General features: G+C 54.1%; 1 protein-coding gene across 7 annotated transcripts in view; it reads right to left on the reverse strand.

Moving 5' to 3' along the window:
• The window catches only part of ARHGEF4 (Rho guanine nucleotide exchange factor 4), a 230,301-nt gene that overhangs the window by 7,892 nt on the left and 209,364 nt on the right, over positions 1-13,045 (reverse strand). For 5 of the 7 annotated variants that reach the window (XM_081814675.1, XM_081814676.1, XM_081814674.1 and 2 more), the window contains 5 exons: positions 5,908-6,087; positions 4,703-4,879; positions 4,442-4,621; positions 2,321-2,553; positions 1,889-2,018 (listed from right to left, as the gene is read on the reverse strand). In XM_081814675.1, coding sequence (XP_081670801.1) covers positions 1,889-2,018; positions 2,321-2,553; positions 4,442-4,621; positions 4,703-4,879; positions 5,908-6,087 — 900 coding nt within the window. Of the gene's footprint in view, positions 1-1,888; positions 2,019-2,320; positions 2,554-4,441; positions 4,622-4,702; positions 4,880-5,907; positions 6,088-9,879; positions 9,945-10,458; positions 10,636-13,045 lie in introns of those variants that run through there. The other 2 variants (XM_081814678.1, XM_081814679.1) reach the window with 2 other exon arrangements.

Below are 13,045 nucleotides of genomic sequence, written 5' to 3' on the forward strand. Positions count from 1 at the left end.
ACAGACGTATCTGCAAAGAAGACATCCAAATGGCCAACAGACACATGAAAAAGTGCTCAATATCACTCGGTATCAGGGAAATCCAAATCAAAACCTCAATGAGATACCACCTCACACCAGTCAGAATGGCAAAAATGAACAAATCAGGAAACGATAGATGTTGGCGAGGATGTGGAGAAAGGGGAACCTTCCTACACTGTTGGTGGGAATGCAAGCTGGTGCAGCCACTCTGGAAAACAGTATGGAGGTTCCTCAAAAAGTTGAAAATAGAGCTACCCTATGACCCAGCAATTGCACTACTAGGTATTTACCCCAAAGATACAAATGTAGTGATCTGAAGGGGCACGTGCATCCCAATGTTTATAGCAGCAATGTCCACAATAGCCAAACTATGGAAAGAGCCTAGATGTCCATCAACAGATGAATGGATAAAGAAGCTGTGGTATATATATATATATATATATACACACACACACTCACACACACATATATATACGTATATATACACACACACAATGGAATATTATGCAGCCATCACAAAAAAGAAATCTTGTCATTTGCAACAACGTGGATGGAACTAGAGGGTATTATGCTAAGCGAAATAAGTCAATCAGATCAAATTATCACATGATCTCACTGATATGTGGAATTTGAGAAACAAGGCAGAGGATCATAGGGGAAGGGAGAGAAAAATGAAACAAGATGAATCAGAGAGGGAGACAAACCATATGAGACTCTTAATCTCAGGAAACAAACTGAGAGTTGCTGGAGTGGAGGTGGGTAGGAGGGATGGGGTGGCTGGGTGATAGACATTGGGGAGGGTATGTGCTATGGTGAGCACTGTGAATTATATAAGACTGATGAATCACAGACCTATACCCCTGAGACAAATAATACATTATATGTTAATAAAAAATATATATAAAAAAAGAAAATTACTGAGCAGAAAAGAAAAAAAATTAATTTCACTCTTTTTTTTCTGTTTTAAGATGGCTATTAGAACATATACAATTACCTATGTGACTCCCATGATATTTCGTTCAGTGCTGCGCTCAAGAATAGTTAGACCTGGCTAGAAGTCACCTGTGAACTTTGTCTTTTAGGGGCTAAGGAAGTTTTCTCAGCTAAATGTAGTTAGTACCTGAAGCCCCATCATTAGACTTCAAACTTTCAGGCTAAGCCCTGCCCCCTTTCGGTTCCTCCTGGGAAATGCAAACCTCAGCCAGGAGTTTTTGGCAGCTATTCAGTTTGGGATAAGTGAATTTTGTAGGGGTCCTTAGCCAGGTCTGGGCCTCAGAACCAAGCACCAGGAAAATAAAAAACCCTGAACAAAACAAAGACCACATTGCTCAGCCCCACCACCAGGGATTCTATTTTCCTAGTTCTAGGATGAGGCCCAAGAATCTGTATTTTCATAATATTTATGGCTAGTGGGTGGAGGTGAGAGAACAGGACAGGAAATGTCCCTGTAAGTTCAGGCCTCCGGCGGCTTTAGAAGGCAAGACTGGCAGAGACAAGGGGTATGTGCAAGCCAGAAGAATGGAACCAGGAAGCTCTGACCCATGGCAATCGTTTTTGGTCATGCTATGGCAGGCCTGAACCCTTCTGTTGGGAGAAGTCCCAGTAGTTACTAAAACTGGGGGCTGGCCTGTCCTGCTGGGCTGACCGGCTGCACCAGGAGCGACATCTTACCTCACACATGCCCTACACTCTCCACCACCAGGCCTGCAGCTCAGTGCTCGGGTGGGTTGGCCTGGGCAGGGGACCAGCTTGCTTACCACTGGTGCCTGTTCGCCAGCTCCCAGGAGCATGGCTCCCTGCTTCAGCTCCTTCCTAGATTGTTCAGGGGCAGAGCCCCATGGTATTTTGTGGGGTGTGGGACCCTCACCTCCCAGTCCTCTATGGAGCTCTGCCACTGAGCAATCTTGTCGATGTTTTCAAGCCTCCGTTTCCGTTCGTTGATGAGCCGGGCCACGTTCTTCATGGCATGTAGGGCTGCTTCCACGTCCTTGAAATCCCTGGGGCAGAAGAGAGATGGAAGAAGGCCGTACTTCAGAGAGCAGAGAGGGGCCCCCTGTGGAGCTGCTTCCCTCTGGGGCTCTGCCCTCGGCCAGTTCTTCACTTGTCAACGCACACCTGGCTGGGCACAGCAGAACGGAATACCCCATTTTTGTCTGGTCCCCTCCTTGCAGCAACAGCATGCAACAGTGGCGCCTGTTTGACTGTGGGCTGCCAGCCAGCGCCTACAGCAGTGGCCACCCACAGCCAGTACGTGACACCTCGGCTGGCCCCCGGCCCGCGCTCCCCCACAGCCTCCTACCTGTGCTGGGGGGGTGTGTACTTGAGCAGCTCGGCCAGCTGCAGAGGGTACTTGCAGATCTTCTGCACGGGGGTCAGCAGGAAGCCATCCAGCGAGATGTCGATCATCTTCTGTAGCAGCCGGCACGCCTCAAAGAAGTACACGTACTTGCTGAGCTTGGCGAGCCGGGACAGCTCCACACAGGCATTGGGGTGGTTGTTGCAGTACTCTGAGTAGATCTGGAAGTCCGCTTGCTGGGGGCACAAGCTGGAGGTTAGCATGGGGAGCCCCTGCCCCTCAGGCCACCCAGGCACCTCAGGCACAGCATCGGGAGGGAGCGGGAGCGAGCGTCTGCATTTCCTTCAGGAGCTGGGCTCGGAGGACCCAGGCTCTGTCTACTCACTTCACTGGGCGCAAACTATGTGGAATTAGGCACAGGCTTGTGTGTGCACTGTCGCCACCCAGCTTTCTCAGCAGGGCCCTCAGCAGAGATTCTGACTGTATGTCTGGTTTTTTGGATGAAATCAATGATGCTAATAAGGAAGCGTTATAAGACCAAAAACCAGAGAGAGAAGCAGAGAGAGAGAGAGGACAGGAGAGAGAGGGAGAGAGAGGGGGAGGGACAGGGAGAAAGAGAGGGAGAGAAGGAGTGAAGGAAAGGGAAACTGGGAAAGAGGGGGAGAGGGAGAGAGAGGGAGAGGAGAAAGGGATTAAGAGAGATTAAATGGGGGCGCCTGGGTGGCTCAGTTGTTAAGCGTCTGCCTTCGGCTCAGGTCATGATCCCAGGGTCCTGGGATCGAGCCCCACATCGGGCTCCCTGCTCCGCGGGAAGCCGGCTTCTCCCTCTCCCACTCCCCCTTCTTGTGTTCCCTCTCTCACTGTCTATTTTTCTGTCAAATAAATGAATAAAATCTTAAAAAAAGAGAGAGAGAGATTAAATGGATGCCAGGGTCTATGGCTATGTCCCCTGGATTGTTCTCCTCCTCGGCCCAGTGTCTTGCTTATCCTTCACAAAGCTCTTTCATATCTGAAAGACAGCCACTGCCACTTTGTTCAACAAACACAATGTGACAGATATATCCACATTGTGTGTGTATCGTACAGGAGACTCAGAGTGCCTTTTTTTTTTTAAGTTCCATCTACCTAGAGCCAGAGAAAGACTGGGTGTGCCCTAGAGTGACTAGGACTTCACGGACTTAGGTGGGAAAGGAGGGTAACAGCAGTTGGCTGGCTGGCGGGTTGCTGGGATGGTCACACTAGGTAATATCGATAAAGTGCCTGCCCCACCCCCCGCCCCCATCACAGCTCTGCCTGCTGAATAACTGGCTGCAAATCCCATGCTCACACAGGTGCTCTGACCCGCCCCCAGTTCCTGCTCGGGAAGTCTAAGGTCTCCCTTTCCAGTTCTCCTCCTGCCACTGGAGTGAGGTGCCAGGGCCCTTCCAACACCAAGAAGGAACCCACATTGTCCTTCATGGGCCGGCCTTGGCATCCTCGGCTCAACCGCACGTGACTGCCACAGGAGAGGGATAGTAACAAGTGCCTTCCTTACCAAGCAAGGCCAGGAGTCCATCTAGCCTAGACCAGGCCAATGAACCTTGGCTAAATTCCAACTGGCATTTAGCGTGGAAGTTAAGCACTGTACATTCCACAGATTCCAGTTTTCTCAGTGTGTGAGGAAGCCAAGAACCTGTTAGGAACAGCTCTGAGGATGCTCAACAGGTAGCCCAGCCCAGCTCTGTCTTCTACTTACTCTAGCCCAAGCAAAGCTTTTCAGGCAGATGCCCAGGCACCCCTGCTCCTAGGAGCCCTCTCTGGCTTGGTCGGCCTCCCAAACAAGAAGAGACACTGCTAAAACCGTGTGGGAGCGTGAGGGCAAGGTGGGCAGTAGGGGTGTGGGGCCTGGATGCTTCTGGGCAAAGAGCAGCAGGTTGCCTGGGCTTTAGCCTACAGGGTCGACTTCTGAGGGGAGGCAGGCACGGGAGGCAAGGGCGAAGGGAGGCTTTGTGCTGGGGCCAGGGGGTTTGTGTGTAGCCGGGCGCGGACCCCCAGCAGGGATGGGCAGGGCAGGGGGCCCGCGTAGTGGGGAGACAGGGTGCGTGGGTCCTGGGCAGCGGGGTGTCCGGGGCGGGGCGTGCTCACGTGCTCCAGGAAGCAGGCGCCCAGCTCGCTCAGGTGGGGGCGCTCCCTATTGAACCTCTGCTCCAGCGCCTTCACAAACGCCTTCTGGCACCGGTAGATGTCCTCGATGTTCCCGAAGATGGTGCGCAGCTGCTCCTCGCTGAACATGTCGGCGCGCTTGCGACACTGCCTGATGTAGCCCTGCGGCCCGCGGCCCATCAGGTCTCTCCCCCGGCACCCGCGTCCCCCACGCCACCCTCCGCACCCCCGGCCGGGCCTCACCTCGCAGATGTCGCGCAAGTGCTTGATGTAGTCCCGCTCGGTGCTGAGGATCTCGTTGATGACGTTGGTCCGCATCTGGTCCTTGCTGCTCTGCGCCTCGGCCCCTCCATCCGCGGCCCCGCCGTCCCCGGCCCGCAAGGCATCCTCGTAGGCGGGCTCGTCCTGGTTCACCCGCAGCTGCAGGCAGCGCGCGGCTGGTCAGCGCCCCTCAGGTCAGCCCCCGCCGAGGCTCAGCGCCCCGCGACCGGCACGCGGCGGCAGCGGGGAACAGAGGCTCGGAGGACGTGTAGACCCGGCAGCCCCTTTCCCCCAGCACCCGAGACTGCGCCTGCCCCTCTGAAGGCACCCTTCTCCTCTCGCTCCTCGGCCGGTTCTGGACTCAGTGCTGGGAGCGGAGCACAGATGCTCACTCTCTTGGGGTTCGGACCTAGGGCCTGCTCACACGGGGCCGGCCCTCTAGGGGCTGTGACAGAAGAGGATGGGTGACGGGGCCTTTCTGGCTCTCTGACCTGTAAGTAGGACAGGCTAGAGGTGGAGAGTGGGCAGTTCATCCACGGGGTTTGGGGCAGCAGAAGCAACGAACCCCAAAGTCTGGGATATCTCCTCCCCACTGCCCTCTGCCTGGCCTTTGAGAAGGCACCATGATTCCTTCCTAGGAGACCAAAGGCTGCCACAGGGAGGCTCTGGGTCCCCTTCCTGTGAGCTCTTGTGCTAACGACTTAACTTGTCCATGCCTCAGTTTTCTCAGGTGTAAGGGGCTGTTCCCAGCTCCCAGGGCATTGTGAAAGTTATAATTGAGAAGCCTGTCCAAATTTTCTGCACCGGGTTTAGTAAATGCCCGGTGCTGAGTTGTTTGTGGTGATGGAATTCTAACAGGCAGATTCCCCCTGGAGGAATGCACACACCATCATTTCTGACCCGTTCCTTTCTGGACACTGAGGGCACCCTGGAGGGAGGGGTGGGAGCAGGCAGGAATTGGTGATGGCTGTGTCACAACTCTGTGGCTGGTCTTCTGGACACCTCGATCCCCATCTCCAACCCACAGCCTTACAGTCCCAGCACAGCCCTGAGGGTGGGGGAAGGCGGGGGCGGGGGGAAGTCCATGCCCAGCACCTCCGACCCCAGAGCAGTTTCAGGTCTGCATGTCTGAGCAGAGCCACTTGGCTCCTAATGGGCAAAGGAGAAGCACACAGGCTGTGCCATACCCGCACAAAGCTGGCTGGAAACCAGCCCTCGCCGTCAGCAACACGACCCCACCACCACTCTCTGTTGGTGGCATCCATTACTTCGATGACATCCCCAGCTTTGAAGCCCAGTTCCTGGTCATCCATGGTGACATGGTCCCAGAGTGCTTCAGCACAGACCACACTGCCATCACTGATGAGCTGTGGAGAGAGCCACAGATAGCAGATCAGTGGGCAAGGTTGTCATGGACCTCCTCATGGGGCAGGGTGCTCTGCCCTCTGTCCTCCATCCCTCAGCAGCCCTGCAAAGAGGGGATCCTGACTCAGGTTACAGAGGAGTGAATGGAGGCTCCCTCTGAGCCCGTCACTCTTCAAGGGACAGGACTATGCCCTGGGCATGTCTAGACTGGCAAGGCTCGTGATGAAGCCTGAAGTGAACTAGAATCCTGGTGAGCCACAGAATCTGAGAGGCAAGTGTGTTGCTCACTCCCCTGCACAGGGCACACCTTCCTCCCACCCCACTGGACCAGTGAGTCACTTACTACTCTCAGCTTCATTTACCATCTGTGCTCTGCTCTGGGAGGCTGGGGCTGAGCACAGCAGGCTGCATTTCTTCTGTGCTAGCTACCCCGTTAGGTTCTCCCAATGTGGCACTGGAGGGGACCACAAGGCCAGAGGGAGAAGGGGCTTACTCCCTCCCACTGGCTTCCTGTGGCCTTGCATTACCTGTGAGGTCACCTGGCAAGCACCAGTGCCACTCCTCCTAGGTACGGGGCAGGGTGAGGGGGGGGCGGGGGGCGGGGGGGGTGGCACCCAGCCATCACAGTAGCTGGATCTGGTTTGTGGTGATTTTCGAACACTTGTGGAACCAGTCTCATGGCCCTCCCCCGCCATCCCAACCTGCACTAGCTAAAGAGCACCTAGCCTCAGACTTTCAGGTCCCAAGGCCCACAGGATCCTCAGCTTTAATTATTCCAACCTCTTTACTTTATTCCCTAGCTCTAGGAGGGGTAGGTACATCTTGCAGCTGCTATCTCTGTAATGGATACTTCAGGATTGTTCTTGTGCACTTGGTTTTGGGGTCAGGCACTTTATACCTGGCTCACAAGTCTTTATAGTTATTTCTCTCTGCTGAAATAATTTGGTGTGTTTCCTTCCTCCCACATGGTCATGGACCTCACATCAGGAGGGATGCTCCCCTGCCCTGAGGGGTAGGGAGATGGGACTCCCGCCCTCCTCCATGCCCCAGGCAGCCCTTGTGCTTAGAGCTCCATTTGCCGTTGGGCGGATGCCTGCTTTCCTGTAATGTGGGCTCAGTTTCTGCTCCATGAATAATGAATGGCTCTGGGGCTTAGGACAAGAGGAGGGGTAGGTTGGGGGCTATACAAGAGGTGAGGTCCAGGGGCGCTTGGGTGGCTCAGTCATTAAGCGTCTGCCTTTGGCTCAGGGCATGGTCCCAGGGTCCTGGGATCGAGCCCCGCATCGGGCTCCCTGCTCAGCAGGAAGCCGGCTTCTCCCTCTCCCACTCCCCCTGCTTGTGTTCCCTCTCTCACTGTGTCTCTGTCAAATAAATACATAAATCTTAAAAAAAAAAAAAAAAAAGAGGTGAGATCCATGTCTGCTGGGACCAAGTGTTGGCTCTGCAGGGTGGCTCTTTGGCAGTCAAGGCCTCAGAGCGTCAACCAGTGAGGCCCTCTGCAACCAACTATTTCCTCCTCTGAGCTGCTCGCCTCTGTTCCCACTCGTGCGTGTGAATCCTTCTTTGGCTTCAGGTCCAGTGGGGCCTTCTCTGCGTGCTCCCCGTGCAGTGTGTGTGCTGTTCCTCAGACTGAAATGGGAACCAGAGCAGGGCTGCAACAGGACTGTCTGGATCTCCAGCTGACATTTCCAGTAGCTAGGGGGTCTCCCCCAGGCCCTGAATGGGCAGAGTGAAGGGTGGGGTAGGCCACCTGGATACCAGAGCCCACTCAGGCCGGAACCTTCCTCCAGGGTAGGGCCTGAGCAAGCACATTCAGAAACCTCCAGTTCGTGTTTTCTGGGGATGAAACCTGCTTTAAACCCTGATGAAACCACTCCTCCGAATGATCTACAGCCGACGTGTATACCTACGCTCCCATGCAAAGCCATTCAGGGGCTGCAGGTTCCTGATGCCCACCCAGGGGCCCTGGGCACCGAGCACTGGGTTATTCCTGGGGGGCTGCATGCCTCCTCAAGGGACCATTGAACTCACCCCAGCTAAAAAGACCTACTACAGCCATGTCCTCTTCTGCAGGAAGGCCTGGCCCCCAGGATCAAGACCTCCTGGCTGCAATACGAACAAGATGAGACAAGAGGACTCAGCGAGCCACATGAAGGTGCCTGCTGTACCCAGGGAGCAAGCACTAGACTAGGCAGCCCAGAGCAGGCATGCTCCACATGAGGAGGCTACCACCTCTAGCCTTGGAGGATCTTGCCTGAAGACAAGGAAGAAGCAAGGTACTCAAGGGTGGGGTGGGTGAGCCAATGAGAATGTGGGCTGCAGGTGAATGTCCTCTTTCAGGGACAGTGATCACAGGTGAGCAGATACATCAGGACAGAAGATGTGTGTGACCAAGGGTGAGTGTGAGCATAAGGACAGAGAGTGTGTATGACCTCAGGCAAAGTGTGTGCATCACAATGGAGGGAATGTGTGACTACAGGCTATTTGGGTAGTTTTGATCCTTGAGAGGTGCGTGTCCTGAGACTCCCTCTTCCTGCACAAACCCCGACATGCACCTGCCAACACACATTTATACACTCGCTACTGGGATGCTACACTCTGATCTCCTGAGAACAGTATGCCACGCTGCAGGTGAATGCCGTCCACCCTCAGTTCACACTAGCTGCACATGCAGGTCTCCAGGACAGTGTGGAAGCCACCTTTCACTGCTGGAGCCCAGGCAGGGAGGACGTAATGCAGACATACTCCACACAGCCCAGCTTCCCGCCATTTCCCTGCCCAGGTCGTTCCCTACTAATACTAGCCAGATCAGGTGTCTCCTCCTAACCCTGGGTTCTCTCAGATGAGCCCCGAGCAAAGCCCCTCTTGTATGGGCCAGTGCCTCCTCCCGCCGCTGTCCTCTGCCAGCCTTGCAGAGAGGGGGCGTCCTACACAGCTGGTTTCCTCTATCGCTGCAGACGTAGGGCTTCCCAGAGAGACCATGGTTCCTGACACCTTCATGGACAAGTCCCGACACCTGTCTTGTCCAGTCAGCCAGAAGCCCTTTCTGGTAGTGGGGGTGGCCACCTTTGTCACTTCCTTGTCCCAGTGCCTTGCTGTGCACAGAAGGTACTTGACAGACATACAGCCATGAGGAATTCCCCCGATCTCCCTGTGCTTTGGTCCCGACTGATGCCCACAGTAACCATGTGCTCTCCCTGGGCCACAAAGCTCCTCTACGGATCTGCAAATGCAAGGCACTCTGTCAAGTTATAGCAATGACGTTAACCATTTATGTGATGTCACCAAGATAAAATGTAGCTCTAAGAGTTCAGAGAGGCATTCTACCTCCGACAGCCCAGAGGCCACGAAGGCCCACACTGGATGGGTTTTTGGGCAGAGGCCCTTCCTGATGCTCTGTCTGAGGTGCAGCTGCATGGAAGCCCAGATTTAAGTCCAGCAGGCTGAGAGGCAAGGGTTGCAGGCTCTTTCTTGGCCTGGCAGAGGGGAGCAGAAGCTGGTTCTGAGACATGGAATATTTATGTGGAGGCAGTTGGGGAACTGTCCCCATGGAGGGACAGGGGCAGGATCCACTCCTGTACCTCAGAGATTTTGACAGGCTTCAGGAAGCCAGACTTTGGCTCAAAGTTCCCCCTGATGAGCACCCACCACCTTTCCCACCCTGCCCCATCTCCTCCTGTCTCTCACATATGCAGGCTGGTGGAGGATTCCAATCAGATAGTCTGGGAAGGAATGTGGCTCAGCTTCTTTGGGCCCCTGTACAGCAGGGGACAGAGGGTATTCAGAATGCCCACCTTCCAGGGGGTGCAGGAGGGGCTCTGCCTGTAGTGGGGGCACGTTGACTGAGACCACTAAGACCTAAAATAGGAAAAGCAACTGCAGATGACATGTGAAGAGGAGCCCACTCATCTTCCCAGACATTTTTCAACCCACACAGAAACGCATGTCCAGTTCCGCTCACATGGCAGTCACATGTACAGTTTCCAGACAACCATAGACAGCCGTGGCCACAGCTGCATCCGCATCCTCAGCTACACATAGAGACACGCCATTTTAGACACACACACACACACACACACCACGGCACAAAGGACAGATGGAAAGACCCTGTGGCACAAGTGTCATTACGCCCCAAGTCACCTGCAGGGCCGCATCCCCAGGGGGGCACACACACAGACCGGGCCTTGGCACATGGGGCTGGCAGGGGAGGCCTCTCCTGGTGGCGTCCGGTGCGGGACTCACGGGGGCCAGACGGCGCCAGCCGCTGCACCTTGGGCCACTGCGGGCTGCGAGCCGCGGCGGGCACCGAGGAGGACGGGGCTGAAAGGGAAGACGCGCGGCGGCCGCAGGAGCCCAGCGCCGGCGCCACTCACCCCTGCGCGGTTGCCCGCGGCGCCCTGCCCGGGCGGTCAGCGGAAGGCCAGCAGGAATATCAGCACGACGTTGATGAGGACCAGGAGCGCCAGCACCGCGAAGACCACCACGCGCTGGGCGCCGGGGGGCAGGTTGCAGCGCAGCAAGGCGCGCAGGGCGCTCCCGGGCGCCGCGGGGCGTCGCCGGGACTGCGGGGCCCTGGCCATGGCGCCCGGCCTCCCGGCTCCGTGCGGCCCGGAGATGCCGCTGCGATAGGGCGGGAGCGGGGCGGCCGGGAGCGCCCGGAGTGGGGCGGAGCCGCCTGCGCTCGCCGGGCCCGGGGCTTCTCCCGCTCAGCCCGCGACACGTGCGCCGCGTCTCTCAGGCCCCGCAGCCCTAGCAACCGAGCGGCTGCAGGGGCGGGGGAGCCGGGGCGGGAGGGGTGAGGAGGCTTGGACTTGCGCGGCGCTCTGCCCTGGGCGCCTCCCGGGGTGTGTGTCCGGGGGACCTCAACGCCCCCTCGGCGGTTCTGGCCCACGGCCAGCAGGGCGCAGAGAACCGCGGCGGCGCTCGGGGCGGGGGTGGGAGGAGGCGCTCCGGGGTGCCGCGGGCCTTTACAGGTCCTGGCGCACGGTGGCCGTGGGGATGGGCCAGCGGTTCTGATTCCTTTTTTTTTTTTGCATTGTACTAAGTTTTTTTTTTGTTTTTTTTTTTTGTGGTTCTGATTCCTAACACCAAGAGCTGTCTTGGCCTCCACTTCAGAGGAGTAAATGCGGCTCTGAAAGGTCCGGTAATTTGCTCACTCATAAAATCTCCTGGGTATACAGGGATGGTGGAATCAGGATTTGAACTCAGGACAGACTGACGTCATCCACATCGAGGTGCTCCATTCAGGTCCTGACTCAGGACCTCTCCTTACTGACCCATCAGAGCAGCATTTTGATCCTTTGGGAAAGCAGCTGGCTTCTTCAGCTGCTATTCCCCGCCTCCTCCCAGATTTATTGAAGTATAAGTGACAAATAAAAATTGTATAAACTTAAGGTGCACAACTTGGTATTTTGAAACAGGTATACATTGTGAAATAATCACCACAATCAGGCTAATTACCATATCTGTCGCCTCACACAGTTACCATTTGTGTGTCTGTGTGTGGTGACAACTCTTAAGATCTATCCTCTTAGCACATTTCAAGCGCACAACACAGTATTTGTTAACTATGGTCACCATGCTGCAGGTTAGATCTCTAGAACTTATTCATCTCGCAGACACTTTGTATCCCTTTGTCTGACATTTCCCCATTTCTCCCTCCCCCAACTCCAGGCAATCATTGTTCTCCTCTCTGCTTCTATGAGTTTGACTTTTAGATTATATAAGATTATATAATAAGATCATGCATTTTTCATCTTTCTGTGTCTGGCTTATTTCACTTAGCATAATATCCTCCAGGTTCATCCATGATGTCACAAATGTGGACTTTCCTTTTTTTAAGGCTGAATAATATTCCGTGGTATATGCACCACATTTTCCTTGTCCATTTCATTCATCCATCAATGGGCACTTAGGTTGCTTCCATGTCTTTACTACTGTGCATAATGCTGCAATGAAGATGGGAATGCAGATATCTTTGAGATCCTGATCTCATTTCTTTTGGAACACCCAGAAATCCTTTACTCCACATTGTCACCAACACTATTCCTTTGTCTTTTTAATAATAGGCATTCTAAGACATGTGAAGTGATACCTCATTGTGGTTTTGATTTGCATTTCTCTGATGATTAACAATGTTGAACGATATATCTGTTGGCCATTTGTGTATCTGAGAAATGTCTATACAGGTGCTTTGTCCATTTTTAAAATGAGTTATTGGATTTTTTTGCTATTGAGTTGTATGAGTTACTTATATATTTTGGATATTAATCCTTTATCAGATATATGGTTTGCAAATACATTCTCCCATTCCGCAGGTTGCCTTTTCACTCTGTTGATGGTTTCCTTCACTGTACAGAAGCTTATAGTTTGGTGTAGTCCCACTTAACCTATTTTGCTTTTGTTACCTGTGCTTTTGGTATCATATCCAAAAAACCATTGCCCAGACCAGTGTCAAGAAGCTTTTCCCTATTTTCTTCTAGTAGTTTTATGGTTTCAGGTTTTTGGTTTAAGTCTTTAAGCCATTTTGAGTTGATTTTTGTGTATATCGTGAGGTAAGGGCCCAGTTTCATTCTTCTGCATGTGGTTCAGCAGCTTTTTAAAAAAAATCCTATGTCAGGGGTACCTGGGTGGCTCAGTCGGTTGGGCGTCTGCCTTCGGCTCAGGTCATGATCGCAGGGTTCTGGGATCCAGCCCCACGTTGCCCTGCTCAGCGGGGAGTCTGCTTCTCCCTTTCTCTCTGCCCCTTCCTCTGCTGGTGGTTGTGTGTTCTCTCTCAAATAAAATCTTAAAAAAAACCCCCCAAAAACCTATGTCAGCTATGCAGGAGTTTCCACTGTCTTCCTGACAGAGGCTGCAAACTTAACACTGTAGAGATTGAAGCTCATGTGCAGGTGTCTGTCAGTCCATCCACAACAGCGAGCTCTGTCACAGTCACCATGCCATCAGAAGGATGCAGCT

Source organism: Leptonychotes weddellii, chromosome 3 (genome assembly GCF_054177405.1).
Source record: "Leptonychotes weddellii isolate Sample4059 chromosome 3, ASM5417740v2, whole genome shotgun sequence".
Taxonomy (NCBI): domain Eukaryota; kingdom Metazoa; phylum Chordata; class Mammalia; order Carnivora; family Phocidae; genus Leptonychotes; species Leptonychotes weddellii.